The sequence below is a fragment of the Taudactylus pleione genome, unplaced genomic scaffold (genome assembly GCF_031769625.1).
Source record: "Taudactylus pleione unplaced genomic scaffold, aTauple2 ptg000479l, whole genome shotgun sequence".
Classification (NCBI taxonomy): domain Eukaryota; kingdom Metazoa; phylum Chordata; class Amphibia; order Anura; family Myobatrachidae; genus Taudactylus; species Taudactylus pleione.
Window position 1 is genome coordinate 2246324 of NW_028284881.1, and position 20595 is coordinate 2266918.

Here is a 20595-nt window from a genome sequence, read left to right on the forward strand (position 1 = left end):
GGGGGCGGGGCTTAATGACGCAAATCATCAAGCCCCGCCCCCGTCGGCCCCTTGCTGCTTCTCTTACCCGGGCTTCTCCCGGGAAGAGAATATTAAAGGTAGACAACTCTGCTAGTGATCACAGTATGCCATTATATGCGGCAGTATGGCCATCCTGTCTGAGCTCAATGTTTTTATTTTAGATATGGGCACCATTCCAAGAACATGCAGCACTAGTAAAATTCTATTACTTTACTATTTCAATTGTGGTAATGGTGTGGGCTGGGAGGGGGTTTCCAGGCAGACAGAACCCCCCCCCCCCCCCCCCTCCCTGCGTTTGCCTATGGCCCTGAAGGCTTAAACCGGCCCTGCTGGGGGTGTGGTAATGATGCAATGAGGGCCTATGGACACTGTTGACTTTTTTATTTCAATTTATTTAAGTTAAGAGCTTAATTAAATTGATCTAAAAAAAAAATCAACAATTTTTTCTTGTAAAAAAATAAATAAAATTGTCAGATGTGTTTATTTGATCTACAGTATGACAAAGAATGGCCTTGTGTTTGTGGTAGATAATTTAAACTGTTAACTCCAATTACTCAGGGAATCACCCATTATAAATAACTTTTAATAATGTATGAAGAGTACATTGGACATTCATTAAAAAATATAATCTAATGGGTGTATTTTCATGTGTACACAAGTCCTAACTGTAAAAGCATGTACTGTACAACTACATCAGAATCAACACCTAATGAATTGCATGTGTTTCATGCATTAATTTAAGTAATTAAATTCTTTGTAATGTAGAAAATCAGAACAATTACTTGTTTAAACTGAACATAGTTGTACGCACTGTCCTATAAACATTGGCTCTTCTAAATATATTTCATTAATTGCCAATTAACACTTAAGTACTAGGGTCTGATTCAGAGATGGACGCTAATGCCACTGCTACTGCAAATGTGTACACGGGGCTGTGTGAAAATGTACAAATGTTGCAGAAGCATTTTTGCTGTATACAGGATCACAGTCTCAGATACCCCACAAAACTGGTCACGACAAGCCTGCATAGGAGTCGCCACCCGTTTCCGCCCACAAATGGTCCCTACCTGTCAATCGCTTTGCAAATAAGTCCTCACTGTGATCACCGATAATCTCTCAATGCATAAATAGCGGCTTTGCGTCTATCTCTGAATCAGGCCCTTAGTCACCTGACTTCTTTACAGGGCATTCTGCAAGATGTCACAAGAGAGAGAATACAGAGCCGAACTATGAAAGCAGGGCAGGGGCGTATTCATAATGAGTGCAGGGTGTGTGGGGCACACAGGCCCCTGAGTCCAGGGGGGCCCGCACCGCATACCCTGCACCCATAAAACTTAACTCTCCGGAGTCCCACGAAGGCTGCGGTGTCTGCGTCTATAAAAAAAATGGCAGTAAAATGGCCGCCGCAGCCATTTTCCCGTTGTTTGCTAATGCGCTATAGACTCTGGGCACACTCTAGTGCCCAGAGTCTATAAGTGCGGCCACCGGATGGATACGAGGGGGTCCGTGACGGAGACTGTACACGGGCCCCTCCTCTCTAGAAACTCCCCTGGCTAGGGGTCTGACCATCCCTAGGCACACTACTATTGAATGCCCCCCCACCCCCGGGCTTCTGGCGAGACTTTTCCTCCTCTAGCTGTCTTTTTTTGGTGTTTCGCGGGCTTCTGTCAGAGAAAACGAATCTCCTCTTGGGTCTCAGAAGCCTATGTTAATACCCCCCAAGACTGATATGAACCTAATCTTCTGGGCTCCTGGACTGCACATGCGCCTGCTCCTGAGACTCCCACTGATGCACCAATGGGTATGTAGACTTTGTTTAGCATCCAAATAGCCATGCCTAAATGGGGCCACTGGAAAGCTCTGATGCAGACAAACTGCTGTGCAGTCCCCAGCCAGTGGCGCCCCTCCATGCCTAGTGGGAAATCTAGCACTGATGAAAGCTGTGACGATCAGAAACAAAACCACTGTACATACATATTTTTGCAAGTAATGTTAGTGAATTACATAAATATTTGATTGCACCTTTTATTACAATATTTATTTTATCACTAAAATATTTGCAAACAAATTTATTAAGTCATATAATAGAAGTATGGTATATAGGAGAACACATCATAATCTAGATTGCAGAGCCGCATTACTACCAGATAGACAGGACTCCAGCATATTATGATGTAGTTCTGACAGTCTAATGCTTTTTCTTTTCACAATAGATGCAGAGTTTTCAATGTCCGATCCTTGAAACCCTCACGGCAATCAAGATGTGGTCTGCAGGAACTTAGAAACCCAAAAGAAGTGGCTACCCCTATACATAAAAACCATATCTAACTACAACAAATATATTGTTCACTGAAAAATAAGTCAAGATTTAAAAAAAAAATAAACAAACATGAGCACAAATATTACTGAAATGTGCGTAAAATTCATTGACAAGATACAATGATGAGACCCTTAAATATTATTTAATAATTTTACTTATATATACACTTCTGAATATTTTATAACATGACATATTTTATTTTATTTTTTAAAAGTATTTATTCAATGCCAAAATGCATAAAAATAATACTTGGGACATATAGAGAAGGCAGAATGTTTTGTGTTTTTGTTTCTTCACATTTCTCCTAACTGAGAATTAGAATTGATCGGCCAATATATCTGCTGGCATTCGGCCAGTGTGTACAGACAATATGTAAGTGAACCGCGTTGTTCACAGACATATCGCATTGGCTGTGCTGCACAGCCGATGGACAGATACATCTGCAGACATCTGTCCATAGGCAAGTGTGTATGGGCAGTCTGCAGACCGCCCGTACACACACAGTGGCAGCGGCAGGGAGGGGGGCGGCCCCACCCCTGACCCGCCTCCCTGCCAGCGGGACCCGCAGCTGCCGGATAGATGATGGCCGTTCAGTGTGTATGAACAACCATCATCTAAAGATATATCTGCAGATCACTCGATCTGCAGATTTATCTTTCAGGTGTGCACCCACCTTAATGGTGCATATACACGGAATGATTTTAATAAATGATATCGATCAATGATAAATCATTAATTTTTATATGCAGTGAATGACTAACAATGCGTGTTTCATCATGGACGATAACGATATCTATGGTCGTCCGTGCATGCAGGCCAACTTGGGCGATTTCAACACGATTTGCATGTTAAGAGATGACTTCACTGAAATATCTATCATAGATATCTATCAGTGTGTACACCCAAAATCGTTTGCCCTGCACTACAGAAAGTCGAAGGGAAATCTATCAGTGATATCGTTTGTTGTGCAGGTTGTACCGTGTGTATGCACCATAAGACTGTAAGCTTCAAATCACGGAATGTCCAGCACAATCTCCAGACTTACGGGGCTCATCCATTAGACAACTTTCTAAACAATCCGTCCAAAACCAGGATGTTTTGGACACATCGTTTAGAAAGTCGTCTAATGGATAGCCGGCAAGGACCAGCGATGCACGTGCACGCTAGGTCCTTGCCGACCCCGACTATCTGCCGAACATGCTGGTCAACCTGATGATGATCGTCAGGTTCCACATGCTTGCAGATAGGGAGGTCGGTCTCCTGCAATAAATAACGTTCAGTGAACGCCGTTCAGTGCAGGCACCGCACCCGACGACCTGAAGGACTGAACGCTAGACGTTCAGTTTTTCAGATCGTGTAATGGATAGGCCCCTTTACAGTACATCTCATTGAGCTGATTTGGCATGAACTGGACATAAGTGTGAAAGCAGATTATACTCTAAGTGTAACACATTTATGGGAACTTCTGCAACAGTATTAAGAACTGCCCAAAGAATATTTTATTTCCATTGTAAAAACAACGTCACAAGTGTGTTATCTACAATAAGTGGCTACATTGAGTTAAATATTTAAATTATTTTTCTGTAAACAATTTTGTTTTTTAAATCTATTTGTTTTAGGTTTCAATTTAGAGCACACAGACTTCAAGTCTGCATAAATTTCAATAAAAATTGGAAAGAAAAAAAAGGGATTTTCAAAGACTTTTGACTGGTAGCGTAGGTTCCAATTTCTGAAAGATTGCTTCAGTGTGTTACTTTATAGCAGAACATTCATACCTTCACAACAAAAGTAGAAAAATAAAAGCTTTGGGAAATGTAAGTTTAGCTGCTCTACAACGGAAATGGTTAAATGTTTTTTTTGTTTCATAATTAATAGCCTACCAAGGTCTGTTGTAGGTAACAAGGAAAACAATGGAAGGCTGTGGAAGACCAGGCTGGTATGTAGTCAAATTTAAAGGAAATGCAGGTGACATTTAGCATTGGTCTGTATCACTTTCACATGATTTGTGTATCTTAACCCCTCATATTATATCAAATTAATTGGTTTACTAATAACCAAAACTATTGTCACAGGAGGTGCTATCACAGACCCAAAAAGGCACTTAATGCAGTTTTTAGAGAAAATGGTGTCTAGAGCTGGTGCACTGAGAAATTTTATTATTGTTAACAATAAGAAGTTATATTTGAATCTTTACAGTGCACCAGATATACACACCATTTTTTCTTTCTAAAAATTGCATGTGTACAAACTTATATGACACAGGTCTGCCGGATTCGTTGGGATATGAATGGAAATGTTAAGAACTTCAAAAAGGTATGGTATATTTCATCATAACTATCAAGTCGAGAATATGAAGGTAAAAAAAAAAGTGCATCTTTACAAAGGAACCTATCACCAAGGCAACATATGTCTTAAGCTGGGTACACACCTGAAAGATACATCTGCAGATGGTGGTTGTTCATACACACTGACCAACCGTCTTTGCCATCTAAAGAGATATCTGTTGTGAGGACATTGGCCAATTAATCTTTTACTGCGTACACACTGGCAGATTGTCTTTGTGAAATGTGCCAGATCTTCCTGTTTTTTACATAGTGGGCTGGCCTACTGAAGATCACACAGGGAAAGGAAATAGGCCCTCTATTCTCCTGTTATCCTCTGCTGTTGTATCAGCATCTGTGTCATAAGGCAAATAAAAATAAATACTATCTATGTTTAGATATACTTTAAAAAATGAATATATGGGTTAGGGTTGTGGCTTTGGGAACCTAAGATGGCAGCCACATTAGTGCAGCTCTACCTCACAATTTTTAAAATGTATTTTACTGCTTCCTACTTCACGCTGCAAACAATATAGTAAAACTGTAAAGTATTAAGCTGGGTACACACGTAAAGATTTTCTGTCCAACCATCCAACTAGTTGATTGGTTGGAATGAAAATCTGGTACAGAATGAAAGCAAATGACAATCAGCAATTTGCTCCCAAATGCCGGAAAATGGACAAAAACTGTTGTTTGAACAAATTGTTTAGATCAAACATTCAACAAACTTGTCTGACTGACCATTTTCACCTGTTTTCTGGCATTTAGGAGCAAATTGCTGATCATCAGTTACTCCCATACATTACCAGATTTTCATTCCAACCAATCAACTAGTTGGATGGTTGGACAGATAATCTTTAGATGTGTGGCCAGCTTAAGTAGTATATGTGCCTTGGTTACACCAGGAGAGTACAGTAGTATATGCGCCTGGGTTACACCAGGAGTGTACAGTAGTATATGCGCCTGGGTTACACCAGGAGTGTACAGTGGTATATGCGCCAGGGTTACACCAGGAGTGTACAGTGGTATATGCGCCAGGGTTACACCAGGAGTGTACAGTGGAATATGCGCCTGGGTTACACCAGGAGAGAACAGTAGTATATGCGCCTGGGCTACACCAGCAGAGAACAGTAGTATATGCGCCTGGGTTACACCAGGAGAGAGCAGTAGTATATGCGCCTGGGTTACACCAGGAGAGAGCAGTAGTATATAAAATTGTTATCCAAAATATTCTGTAATTTCAAAGGCCCCTATACACGATACGATGTGCTCAACAATGCGATATCGTGAGCAATTTTCCCCGGCACTTCAGGACACGATGTGCAGCAAAAGCTGCACAATGTGACACAAGATCTATCGTGTAAGATCTAATGTTATGCATATCATTAGATGGTGCACAATAGTAGACAGATGTTTGCACAGATCAGGGCGATCCGTGCTACAAGCATCTTTGTAAAATAAAAATCAATAAGACACAGATGCAGGGACGGATCAGTGAGATCCCCCTCTCCCAAAGCACAACCAGCCCCAGGCTTTTCACAGCCTGTTCTGGGTGTGCTAAATACAGGGGACAAAAGACGTAGGGGTCCCTTGTATTTAGCACACACCCAGCACCGGGCTTTTGAGCCAGTCCGGGTTGTCAAAATCCAGAGGACAAAAAAACGTAGGGGTCCCCTGTATTTAGCACAACCAGCACTGGACTCTGAGTCGGTCCTGGTTTTGGAAATGCAGGGGACAAAGCGTAGGGATCCCCTGTATTATCCATAACCAGCACCAAACTTTTTCTAGCGGGGGAGTAATGCCACAGCCAGGGGAACCCTTTCACCGGGTCCCCCAGCCAAAGCATTACGCCTGACCACTAGTCAGCCCAGGGATTCCTGTGGCATTGACCGTCATCGGCCCTCCGCCGGGACACAGCGGTCAGCAGCAGGGACAAGTAGGGAGCCGCTCATTCATCAGCAGCCCGGCAATAAGCACCGCCAAGTCTACTGACAGGCAACAGTTGAGCACTGCATTGGAAAGCACCTGACATCATACAGCTGACTACTGGAGGGAAAGGAAGAGTCAGGGTAAGCATAAGGAAAGTATCCTCACTCATTATCCCACAATACCGGGAGCTGTCAGCCACACCAGTTGTTCACAAAAAGAGCTTTAAACATATCTAAAGGAAAAAAAAAACTTTTTTTTTTATTCTATTTTAAAAGTTATTTTTAATATTGTTTTATGTGTTGTGCATTTCACTTGGCTTGCATATACATATGATTTACACCACAGCACTCATCTATATATTTTCTACCAATATACATATTTCTAATCTTTTGAGTTGAGCATCTTGTATTATGTGCAGATTAGCAATATGTTTTTTTTATCTTAGTGTATAATGTGGTGCAATTGAAAGGCAACATCGGTATCTTGATCTCTTAGAGATAGTGGCATCAACTTCCTGATGGGCATCGGGATTCCAGTGACAGTATATTGACGTTCGGGATCCCGTCCACCGGATCCAGACTGCATCCTATCTATATATATATATATATATATATATATATATATATATATATATTTTATTAAAAATTTTCAATGCTGCAGCACACACCCATCATAAATACAAGCCTGAGTGAAGGAGCCCTCAGGCGGCCACTTTAAAAAATCTATATGAATTTATTCCCCAAAAATAATTTTTTGTATTTTGAAGTGGGCAGTAGGGAAGAATTTTTTCAATTTAAAGTGTCCTTGTCTGTTTATAGGTGCCTAACGCTAACCCTCCCCTCAACCCCGCTACTTACCTTCGGGATTCAGGCAGTCGGGATATTGACTGCTTACGGCTCCCTCTAAAAAGGTTTACCAACATCTGCCTCCCCTCCAACAGTGTCCCAGCCCCCCTTGGCAGTAATCTACTCACCTTCCAAGTCTCCGGTGGACTGGTGTCAGGATGCTGTCTGTGCGTGCTGAAGATCCTATCCCATGCCGATGGATGCACTGCAGAAGCTATTGCTCCTACGCAGACTATAAGATCATCTGAATAACCTGGCCCATCCGGGTGACGCATTGAACACCCAACCTATCGCACGTCATCCATACATACAGAACAATGCACCAATATATCTGTAGATATATTGTGCATCGGCTGTGCAGCACGGCCGACGAGATAGGTCGGAACCACGTCATACACAGCCATATCGCTGGTACAAACTGGCACACGGGCACCAGATATATTGGCCAATCATTGATTGGCCAATATATCTGCCAGTGTGTACTCAACTTTAAAAAGGTGCATTGCCCCCCTAACTGGGAACCCTGCAGCTGCTAAGTGCTACCTATTTTCCCAGGGCTCTGCCAGTTCTATAATACTAAAACAAATGGCTCTGTAAAATAAAAGATTTATGTACTTGTCGTTATAGATATCATCTGGTAAATCTATGGAGGAAGGTATACACAGGCAATGGGAACGGAAAAGACTACTTTGTCACTTCATCAAAACCTCTATTACTTCCACCGTCATATCTCTGCATTGGAGTGGACTTGCCTTAGTTACAAAAATTCCATACAGCCTAATTTCAATTTACAGTTATGAACTCACATAGAATTCTTAATGACAATTAAAAAAGATTTTCTACAATACTCCTTCCTGTTGGAGTGGGCTGAGCATCCTGTGACACATACAATACTTCCCAACAGGTTGGTTTATGCCAGTTTTCTAGTAGTGAAAATAATAATTACTGCTAGTACATGGGATATTCACCAATCCTCTCTTTTTATTTCAGATGACTAATTTCTTATCACTGCATTTACCAAAAAACCCATGCAGGGACAAGGACTCTAGTAGGAGCCCATCCCTGCTATGTGTATGACGTTCACCTTTATTTCCCTGGCTGCTCTACTACACACGCGCAGACTCGGATCCCTCTTCCAGAAAGTGGTGTGTGATGTAGCCCATAAGCTATAATGGATAACATAATTTAAAGATGGCGTTAGCTACCAGGGCCAGGCTTTGGAATGCTTTGCATTCTGGCACTTGATTTCACGTTTTAGCAGGCCCTATAGAAACCTATGGGGGCTAATTCTGTGAATAGCCAGGAGATGCTTATTTACAGGATACCCTGCAAAAAAACAGCTTGATAAAGATGCCCTTAATACTCATGAATGCTTAAAACAAGCTAAAGCATCTTACTCCCTTACTCCATGCAGATATTTGTGATTTTTTTTTTTTAAATAAACTATACAGATGTAATATAAATATAACAGATTTGTCTGCTTAATGTGTACATGTACGGAGGTGACAGGTCCACTTCAATTCAATACACAGGGAATGTTGCATGCAGCATTACCAACCTGTAGATCTTTGACATGCTGTGATACTAAATCAATGATACTGAAGCCACCTGTATTTTCAAAGCAGTGTGTATGCAGACATCATAGTTTTACCATAGTGCATGGATGTATAGCATATTAGCGAAGATATCTGACCAACTCCTTATACATAGTTGGCTGTTGGCTCCTACTTGATTACAGGCCTGCTTATAGAGAGAAGCATGAGGAACTTTACTGCAAAAACATCCAGATGGGAGAGCTTATGCTGGAGTGGTTAACCTTTAAGAGCTCAGAACGTTTGCCAGGAATGTGTTATCAAAGCAATTTGGATCAGCCCTTAGCTATAACAGAGAGAATAAACAACTTATTTGTCCATCCTGTGGAAGCAGATTTCACAATGTTAAAGGATAACTCCACATGAAACTAGAAATTAGTGGATGGTGGAGTTCACACAGGTAAGTTAAAAAACACAATGATTTGCTATACCCACTGTTCTGTAAACTATAAAATTATATACATGCATAAAGTAATGTTGGGGCTACTTGCACAATACAATATTTCTTAACATCATATAGCACTAGCATACTCTGTACTGTTTTACAATTGGGGACAAACACAGTTATAAAGCAAGTCACTTTAAGTTACATAATTACTCTTTAAACAGTCCCCGTGTACTGCTGTGCTATACTATGTGGTCGGCCTAGTCAGGATCTCACTGCCATCTATCATCTGGAAAATCAAAAGTTGGCTGGGCACCAATTGCTGCTTAATCATTTTCATAACACAAATAATAATTGTTTCAAATTAATGCTATGGCCTTCTCTCTTGATACTGCTTGCTCAGCTGAAACTAGCATTAGTGGTAAATCTCCCTACTGGACTGCCCATTCACAGTGGACAGTAGTACTACGGTGTTTGTATGAGGCATGCAGTAGGGTCTTCACCTTCAGGGAGCACTGCAGTAACAGGGTCGGGACCAATTCTGGAGCTGAAGATCGATCTTAGGTTTTGTACCCATGGCATAACGTATAACTTACATCTCATTTCAATTAGTAAATTATTAGAGTAGGTAATTTCCTGCAACCTATGCCCTCTCAATATATCACTCTCCATAGGGAAAAAGTCCCTCCATTTATCATCAAGTGTAATGTGTATTCAGTAATGCCCATTTCAGACTTAAGATCCAGGAAATTGCCTGGTCTATCAACCCAGAAAATTACCAGGTCTGAGCCTGACCCTGGTAAAGAGCAGGGTTGTGGACCCGGAAATTCATGCCAAGTTGTTTGCATTCACACAAAGCAAAAACCCAGGTCGATGCACGTACAAATATGTGTGAAAGGGGTAAAATGAATCTCAATCTAAAGACAATAAAAACAAAATACATTGTACACTAAATACACAGATGTATAAATATCAGTAAAAACAGTGACACTAGACAGTAATAGCAGCTAACCACACTATACATAGTAATAGCAGCTAGTCATACTGTTCATATGCATTAAGACAAAATAAAGTAAGAGTGAGGTCTGAATGAAACTTATTACACATTTTCTATAATAATGTTGAAAATGTTTCAGCTGAAGTCATACAGTAGGTACTACTGGAACCAAGTTGGCAAACTCACTTTTGCATATAAAGTAACTGTCCAATCACACATAGGAGGTAGCAGAAGGCGGTTCTGTTTTGAGACACACATATAAGCAAGCATAAGGTAATAGGCTACTTGCCAAATACAGAAGTGTGTAAAGAGAAATCTTTCATCAGTTTAGTTTCACTTGCAGAGAAAATATTAAGCTGACTCACTCTCTCTGTTTTGAAGGTTATGTTTAGTTTAGTTGAATGCAAGAGGTTCCTATATCATACATCCTTCCTTCCCTAGATTATTCAGCAATATGAGAAAATCCTTCATTTAGTCCCCTGCACTATAGCATTCAAATATTTATCCCTCAGTCAAGCATAAGTACTACAGCTACAGACTAATGTGTACAACAACTGACAATTATGGATAATCCTAGTTACAATTATTCTTGTGAAGTCTAGCAGCTCATATGTGTTACTGACATGGAGGTGGTGCTATATACAGTCCCTATGCACTGGGAAGATTAACTAGGTGGTGCACTGGATCTACACCTGTTATCCTCTCAGAGCCACCCATAACCTGTAAAAATAGCCATTTTCTGGGCAACAATTACTACTTAATTATTCTCACTGACAGTCCTACCCTGGCTCTTTTATTCACCAAATGGAGCATAGGCAACAGACCTATCTGGTGGTTTTATCACTTCTGGGGAGCCATAGGTAGTTGCGAAGCCACAGTGCGAAAGTATTATTTATGCCAATGGCTATTAAGTCTACACTTGGCTCAAACATAACAATGATCACATTGAACCAGGTGCCGCCTCAAACATCCATAACTGATGTATTAAAGAATGTGCAGATCATTTATATGCGGCTAATGCATGTTTTATCGTATAAGTAGCAAAAACCCAATTGTAAAGTGCAATGAAATTTGCTGGAGCTATATAAGTAAAGATTAATAAAAACCTGCTTATATGCATTAATTAGATGATTTAGGTGTATAATTATTAAGCAATGATTTTTCAAAACCCACAATGTTTGCCTGCCACTTTAAAATGGGCAATAATCATAAAAGCAAAATCAGACTTGTTTTACATGAAGTATTATTGCCCTTCTAAATCTGGCAGGCAAAATCTGCAAAAAATGAGGCTTTTGAAAATCCACTGCTTAGCAAATATACCCCTAATACAGTGCCAACATATTATGCAACGCAATCCGGAGAACAGGTCATATCAGTCCATCCCCTAATGGAGCTTACAGTCTATATTCTCCACCCTAAGGTTCATTTTGTCAGAAAACAATTAACCTACAGAATGTCTTTGGCGTATAGAAGGAAACTGATGCTCCCTGTGGAAATTTATATTTTAACAAGCATTTCACGGCTTGGTTCAACCTACAGTAACAGCCCAGCTCTGTGGATATTTTTGAGCATAGCAAGGCTCATATATCCAAAATATCAGTGTACATGACAGTTTTTCTAGACAACAACAACAACAACAAATCAGTAGGCAGTTATAACAGATATGACAACTGGGCTAGCAAAATGTACTACACTGCATTAAAGATCTCAGTAATGCAGCACAGAAAAATAACTATAAAATTAAGTAGATTGTAAAATCTAAATATTTTACAGTTATGTCCTAGAAAAATTAATGCATGCGTTTTATTTTTATTTTTCTAAAAGGCAAATGTTAATGCCATAAGTAGCAGGGCAGCGTACAAACATTACTTATAAGTACTTTTGTTTTTAAATTTGATGGTGTTGTCATGAAACAAAACAAATAATAAAAAGATAGAAGACTGAACAAACGCTTTCTGGTTATACCGGTTTATATTTGTCTATAAGCTGAGCAGTAGATCTAGCATTACAGCTTGACTCACATATTGGATGTGTCACCTAGGGTAACCCCTGGTCCTGCTGGAACACTCCCTGTAGGCACTAAAGGGGCCTATGTATCAAAGCTGGGAGAGAAAATTGTAACAAATAAATCACCAACCAATCAGCTCCTATCATTTTTTTTTTTTTAAACACAGCCTGCAAAATGTAAATTGGAAGCTGATGGTTAGAACTTTATCTCACACAATTTTATCTCCCAGCTTTGATACATAGGCCCCTAATTCTGGTTTTATCTCCTTTTCTATCTCTGTACTCTGACTCTGTGCAAAAGACTACAAAACAAGAGACAAAAACATGTTCCAGGACATATGTTGCCTATATATGGTCGGTTCTAAAAAGTAAAACTTTGGGGCATACTTTACTAAGCAGTGGATTTTCAAAAACCTCGATTTTTAGAGAATTTGACAGCCATATTTAAAAGAGCAATAATACTTAATGCAAAACAAGCCTGATTTTACAATTACAATTTTATACATGGCACTCGTAAAATCGAGGGTTTTCAAAAATTCATTACTTAGTAAATATGCCCCTTGGTTTTCAGGATCACATGCAATGGAATTCTCTAGATCACTTTCACCCTTTGTTTACATTTCTACTCAGTAGTTTCAATAATATAAATTCAATTTCTGTCATTTCAAACTTAACAAAATAAAAAAGCAAAACCTTGTACTTATAACTTAATATAGATTGTAGAAGTATAGCCAAGAGAGGAAAGGGTTACCCAGATTCCTAGGCATCAGCTATTCCTCATATAAGCAGCATCGTGCTGACTTCCCTTTGTGATCAGTAGGGCCTAGCTATGACTCAGCTTCCATAAAACATGAATATGTAACAAATGAAACCGATCCAGTAATCCAATAGCACCCAGCCACGAAGTATCAGTTCAGTAATACTGTGTATGCAGCCTCGAAACTGCCTTGTTACATTGTAGAACGGTGTCCTGTCTGCTTATCACACTGCAGCCTGTCTGCTGCCATTTCCCAGCTGCTACGTGTTGGGTGGGGACTGGTAACATAGAAAGCCTTTATATGAAGGACAACATGGCAATCCTTACACGTACGGCATCGTGTTGTTCATGAAGAGAATAAAACAAGTCCATAAAATTATTTTTTGGTTGAAAATATAAAAGACGGCACAAACAGTGTTAATACCATCGTGTAATAATACAGAAGGTATGATTAGTGCCCCTATAACAGAATGCCATATCATGATATTCTACCATGAGTTATACTGTATACGTGCTATGGGATATATGGCCATCCAGCTGAGGTTATGTTTCTGGCTATATAAATGGTGGCAGTGAGGGTGGTGGCAGATAATTCCATCTGCTTCTTAGGCCGTTCTTGTTTCTTACTGAAGGACAAATGCATTTACTTACCTGCAGAACCAAGCTTGCAGATTGCTGGAGTTAAGTCGGCGTATATGTTCCTTATGTATATGATCTTGCATCTGGTGTGTATTACAAGATCTCCATTTTGCAAAAAGTAATTAAATAAAAATAAACTTGTAAAATTGTAGGGTAAAGTTAGATTCAAAATGTCAGCATTGTATGTACTGGTAATTTGATCTAGAGGACATATTAGCCTTTATTATAATTACTGTTGTAACAAATCTAGCTTATTGGTTTAGATCAATTTGAGCAGAGAACCTAAAAAGAATGTCAAAGACCAAACTATTGCAACAACCGTAGTACAAATATAAACTTACACTTCTCAAAATAGAAATCATGAACGCACATTACCTTATCAGATTGCACTTAAAATTCACTAAGAAGGAACTATACATTAGTGTTCACAAATGATCAGAAATTAGAAAAAAAAAACTGATTAATTTCTGATTTATTGTTCATCAGCAATCAACAGGGACAGTTGTAACTGCAAAGCTCCAGCTTTCCAAAAAAATACAACAAAAAGGAAAGGCTTTACTTATTTCAGACTAGGGTGTGCCATGACCTACATGTAACCAAGATGGATTCCAAGTTATAGGGAGAAAATCCAGACTTGCTGTGCTATTTATATTTCTATCTTCCTTCTTCAAAAAAAATAAAATAAAAATAAATAAAACATCCTTTAGAATGGCAAACATAAAGAGAACACACACACACAGCTGAGTCCTGAGAGGTGCTGGTTGGTTCAATTACAAGAATCCCTTGTTTGCAACAAAGGAAGAACAGCAGAGCCAGTGTGCACACAGTTGGCCATTGCATCCCAGGGCAGGGTAATAGCTGCAGCCTGCTCTCCTTGGCTGCTACTGTCTGCTGAAGGATGTCTGCAGAGTTCGGTAATAACTCAGAGGCGGATGCTAGCTGCGCTCTGATTGGCCGCAGCCTCGGGAGAGTCTCTCTGCCAGCCCATTACGTCACTGTGTCCCGGACCCCGGCCGGGGACACCCCTCCTGCTTCCCCCGCGTCCTCCTCCCTGCTAGTCTGCTTATTATGGATCTATGCACAGAGGAGACGCTTCTAACTGGCGGCCGGGTGTGAGCAGTGTCACGCTGTGACAGACGCTGCCACCGTACAGCACACACTACACCGGCTGTACAATATAATAACGCAGCCAGGGCACGCACCCAACGGTCACTACGTGTTGGGGTCTGTGCTGCCCATACGGGTATATTCCCCTCCCCCTCCTTTACTACAGGGGTAACACAAAATGGAAGCCGCTCTGTGATTGGCGGCTTCAGCTAGGGGAGAGCTGGCTGTACAGATACAATGGAGGCAGCCTGGTGCCCTTTCCCCCCCCCCCCCCTCCTCTGCCACCATTAGACGTGACATAAGCACGGTCCCGGGTGGCTGCTCTCCCCCCATAACGAGTGCGGGAGAGACCCCAGTCCAGGTCCATCTTGTTGTCTGGCGACTGTTTGCAGGCGCCATGTAAATGTGTCAAGCAGCAGATTCCACACACACACAGCTCTCCTTTCATTCCGAGGGAATCCCTGATACATCCGAATAAATACACGCATGGGAGCAGGAGAGAGGTCACTGTCACATGTATTTATATTCTGTAGTTTGCAGTATATTAGCGGCATACTTCTAATAAGTATGAATTAGTGTAATACGAACATTATATACATGTTTTACGATAAATGTTCAAAGCTCGTATAACGGCTGCTTTATGTTTTCCTCGCACAATTATTATAAGAACATAGTAAAAAAAACGTATCTGTCATAGCAAAGTAGTGATTGGTATGACAGATATGTGTTTCCTATGTTTGGTGAGCAGAGCAGAGATGGCGAATGTGCGCGGCAGAAGCGGAAGGCTGCTTCCAGCAGGGGCCGCTGGCTGGCTGGGGACAGAGGAGGGAGGCGGAGGATAGGCAGGCCGCGGTGCATTGTGGGCTGCCCCAGAGCGAGCTGAGCACTGCTCACACACACAATATGTGTTGGCTCGCCAAAAAGGAGCAGGCAGGGTGCCCTCCACAGCATGCCATGTAACCGGGGACGGGGCCTGTGAAGCGGCTTGGCCTTTCCTGCCGGGCAAGGAGACGACCCTGTGCGCAGGGGAGCAGGGGCTGGGGGGGTGTGGGAAAGGCGGGCAGGCATGTCTTTCAAGGAGGCCAAGCCTGGGGAGAGGAGCAAGAATCCAGAAGACCATGGCAAGAAGCAGCCTACAAGTAAGCCCCGGACTCCCCCTTATGTCCTCCCCCCTGGCAGCCAGCGCGGGTGGGGGGCTAGATGGCAGCCGGGGGCTCTGCATGTATCCCCTGTCCCCCGCACCACAGACCCAGGGCTTATCTCTTCTTGTTTATGGCTTTCAGGCTGGATGAACGGCATGGAGGCGGCTAATCAAGCCGGCACTTCTGGCGAGAAGAGAAGTCACCATTGGAAGAGTTACAAGTTGATCATCGACCCTGCTCTGAAGAAGGGGCAGCACAAACTCTACCGCTACGATGGGCTCTACTTCAGCATGCCTGTATGTGCCTCCCGGGGGTCTGGGGGCTGCTAGTGCTGCTGAATGGCTACAAGCTGTCAGGAGTGTAGAAAGTTGCTGGTCCCTCTGATCAGCTACTTAAGTGTTTCCTGGATAGAGCAGGCCCCCTGTAGTAAAACATCCCTGTGTGCATGCTGGCATGTGTGCCCTGTGTCCATGCTGGCATGTGTGCATCCTGACAAGTGTGCTCTGTGTGCATCCTGACAAGTTGCCGTGTTCATCCATCTCCTTCCCTCGCTGTCATCACTAATATCTGGCTCCTTTGTTGATTTGCAGAACTCGGGCGTCCCCCCAGTGGATTCCGTCAGAGATCCCCGGATCGGTAGAATATGGACCAAAAACAAGGAGATCGATTTAACTGTGCCGAAGCTGAAGGTATTGGTGGCAGCTGCTTCCTAGCAATCCGTCTCCGTTATACAATCACTAAATAGCAGCGCTCACAGATCGGTCATCAGCAACCCATGTATCACATACTTGTTGCTCATGTGTAAATGCCTGTGTTGTTTACAGCTGCTCTCCGACAACGTGCAGCTCCCCAAGCCCCAGCCGGGAGGTTTCTCTGGGGCTGGCTGTGACAGATGGGTCGCTGTTAGCTGGCATTTCTCTGTGCGATATCGGTCTGGGGGGGAGGGGGCCATGGTGCCTAACTGGGCTACCCGCAATCATTTATTTCCCGTTTTGCTCTCAGATCGACGAGTTCTATGTCGGACCGGTGCCCCCGAAGCAAGTCACGTTTGCAAAACTCAACGACAACATACGGGAAAACTTCCTGAGTGACATGTGCAAGAAGTACGGGGAGGTGGAGGAGGTGGAGATACTGTACAACCCCAAGAACAAGAAGCACTTGGGCATTGCCAAAGTCATGTTTGCCACCGTGAAGGGCGCCAGGGATGCAGTGAAACACCTGCACAACACGTCTGTCATGGGCAACATCATCCACGTGGAGCTGGACACGAAAGGTGGGTGAGCTAGGGAGCCGGTATGGGTGCCAGGGATCGGTCACCCGTGGGGTACATGTGTGATCGTTGCAGAACTCTGCTCAGGTTTGAGTAATCAGCCACTGACAGTTGTGTGCTCATTCCCCGTGTCCCCTGCACGTCACGTGTGGAAAGTGTTGTCAGTTGCTAGGAGACTGCAGATCTGGGCTGTCTATTGCTAAAACTTTCTGCTGCTGTCAGTTTCTCACAATAACATTTCCTGGGACCACCCTTTTCATGCTATAGACCCACTCTTGGAGGTCGAACATGTTCACACTGATTTTTAGATTATTTAAATGTGTATCTTTGCATGCATGCTTCCACCCAGTGACAGGCTAGAAAATGCAAATATTGGTTGGATATTGTTACACCAGACAGCTCCTGTCAGTTGCCTGCTGTATGGTTAATTCTGGTGTGTTTTTTTTCCTTTTAAATATGTGAAGGTATAGATAGACTCATGTGTCATGGTGCAGACATATTTTAATGGCATGTTGATACAACATCCTTCACATAAGTTTGAGGCTTCTGTGTTTCAATATAATTATTTTTGTTACTTTTTACACCAGACTGTTTCTTTTTTTTCTTATTGTTGCCCATATTATAATGCCTAGTTATGCAGTTATACTTGGGATTTGAAATAGTCTGTTAGCAATACTGTTAACAGTGAAAAACAGAAGAAGTGTTAGAGCATTCTAATAATAATTATAATTTCCAGTGAAATTGAATGCATTTAAAAAAAATAAATGTTTAGATACTGAATAAATAAGTGTAGTAAAGGCCTAAACCATTAAGACTTGTTATACTTGTAAAATAGTTTTAATATTAATTAGATAAAGATAATTGTTTAATTTTATTTAATAACGTTGGGCACGATTCTATCAACGCAAAGTGAATAGCGTCGGCAATCAGCTCCCGGAGCTATTCAATTAATCGCACTGCTAAGTCCGGCTAAGAAATCCGACAAAAGTCCAGACGCGATGCTGTTTTCTGCCCTTAGCGCCGGGAAGTTTAGTCGGAAAATGCCCGTTCTCGTGCCTAAACACCCTGTTTAAGGCGCGAGAACGAGCCTTCCCCAACCTAACTTTGTGCAGAATTGAATAGCTCCGGGAGCTCATTCCCGGCGCTATTCACTTCACGTTTAATTGAATCATGCCATATGAGTGCAATTTATCTTACATATCTTGTTTGTTAGTAATAGAAACTGTGACTCTGGCTGGCTGTAAGGAAGTTTACATAATTACATTTTGATGACACAGTTGTGTATTATTTGCTTAGTTTTTTAATGTGTCACCCAGCAAGGTTCTTTTTTTTTTTTTTTTTTTCATCTGCTCCCATAGTAAATAAAAACAGCTGTCTGTTATGGCTCAGTAAGTGTCAAATAGAAAGTGGTGAAATCAGGATCTCCATCTCTGTTTTGGTGCTGCTTTTTGGTCTTACTCCCAAACTGCATAGATAAAACTGATTTTGCGCATACAGCCCAAGAACTTATGGGAGACCCGAATACTTTGTACCCTCACCCCATCACCTTCTCAGCACCTCTTGATGATATAGCTAAATTATGAACAAACATTTCTTCAAGTATGGAAATTGTACGCATTGAAAGGTCAGCTCTCATACATATTGAAAATACCTGGTTATGAGGTCTTAAATGTTATTAATAGTGTGTAGTAATACTACTGCCATTCTATCAATCTAATACCCCTTTTCCACCTAAATTCCGGGTCTGACCCGGAGTTGGAACAAAGTTCCTATCCGGATCAGACCCGGAATTTTGCCGGCGCCGACTCGGGATAATCCCGAGTCAGCGCCGCTCACACCGCAGTCGGGTCTGCATAGACCCGGCTTTTGCGGAGTGAAAGTGGTCGCTTGGAGATGACGTCATCTCCAAGCACCACTGAAGCCGGACCAATCGGCCGGCTAGCAGCGCACTCCAGGTCATCGTGACCCGGAGTGCGCTGTTCTCACAGCAGGGTTTCACGGGCTACACCCGTGTTAAACCCTGCTAGTTACCTGTGTTGGATTGCCGGGTCACTCGACCCGGTGATCCAACTCTTTCCCCTTTTACACCAGGGAGCTGCCCGGGTTAACCCTTCAAAAACCCGGGTTTTAGCTCCGGTGTAAAAGGGGTATAAGAGACATATCGTTAAAATTAGCTAGAATAATTTACAATTATGTGATTTACTCACAATTCCTTGGCGTGGTGGAATCTGAATATTCTGAAAGTTGTATGATGGCAATTCTTCTGTATTTGTATAGTCTGAGAATGCCCCAGGTCCACTGCTATCCAATAATGGTGGGCCCAGTACTCCAAAAGCAAAAATCGGAACTTTGTATTTAAGACTCTCGGTAGTGAAATCCGCTTGATCACTAAGGCATACATGCAGATTTCCACTATCATTTCTGTCCTATTATTAATTATGTTCATTACAATAAAATCCATACTACTGTTCAAAAATATTAATACCATAATTGTTTCTATTAAACAGTAGTGTTAAAATTGCTTATTAAGCTGTTGTATTTGACTTTTGGGTTCAAATTAGTTGGATATATTTATAATCGGCAGCAACAATCCTAGAAAACTTGATCCATATATTCAGTTGTATGTCTCCTTTCCCATTGTATATGCTTCTTACATGTACTTTCCTTGTCTCTGTTAACTTTGAACCTTCTGTAATGCATTGTGCTTGATCATATAACTACTGAATTCAATGTGTTTTGGCGACCTTAGCTCGTTGAGAGCTATTCAATTGTTTGTGCTTCTAGGTGCGAGTGCTGCAGGCACCAATTACTTATTGCGGATTTTTGTTCGCAGCCTTCTGACATGCGAGCAGAATCCCACAAGTAGGGCTTTTGGGCACCTTAGCCTTATTGCCCCGGCTTTTAGATGGGATTAGATGCTTTTACTCGGCTAATCCCCTACATTTTGGGCACAACCTCCGTGATAAGAGATGGGCTCCCGCAGCACTCGTACCTAACGGCACAACAATTTTCTCTCGTCCATCACTTTATACGGGAGCTGGGGGCATGAGAAAACATAGCAGCTTGCTGCACAAGAATGAAGGACATGTTTAGTTATGTATACACTCCAGTCTGTCTATCTCAGCTTAGTTATACAAAGCCTTTGATATTGTGGATTTACTTTTTTTTTTTTTTTTTAAATATTGTGCCAATTAATAATGTACTGCAAACACACAATGGATCATTGCAGACAAAATGTACATCTGTCATACAACATTTACTGC

The 20595-nt window shown here is 41.8% G+C and overlaps 1 protein-coding gene across 1 annotated transcript in view; it reads left to right on the forward strand.

Moving 5' to 3' along the window:
* Nucleotides 1-15790: 15790 nt before the first annotated feature.
* The window catches only part of SETD1B (SET domain containing 1B, histone lysine methyltransferase), an 87572-nt gene continuing 82767 nt past the window's right edge, over nt 15791-20595 (forward strand). The window contains exons 1-4 of the mRNA XM_088449159.1: nt 15791-16059; nt 16204-16358; nt 16653-16751; nt 17065-17335. Coding sequence (XP_088305285.1) covers nt 15987-16059; nt 16204-16358; nt 16653-16751; nt 17065-17335 — 598 coding nt within the window. The 5' untranslated portion in view covers nt 15791-15986. The remainder of the gene's footprint in view (nt 16060-16203; nt 16359-16652; nt 16752-17064; nt 17336-20595) is intronic.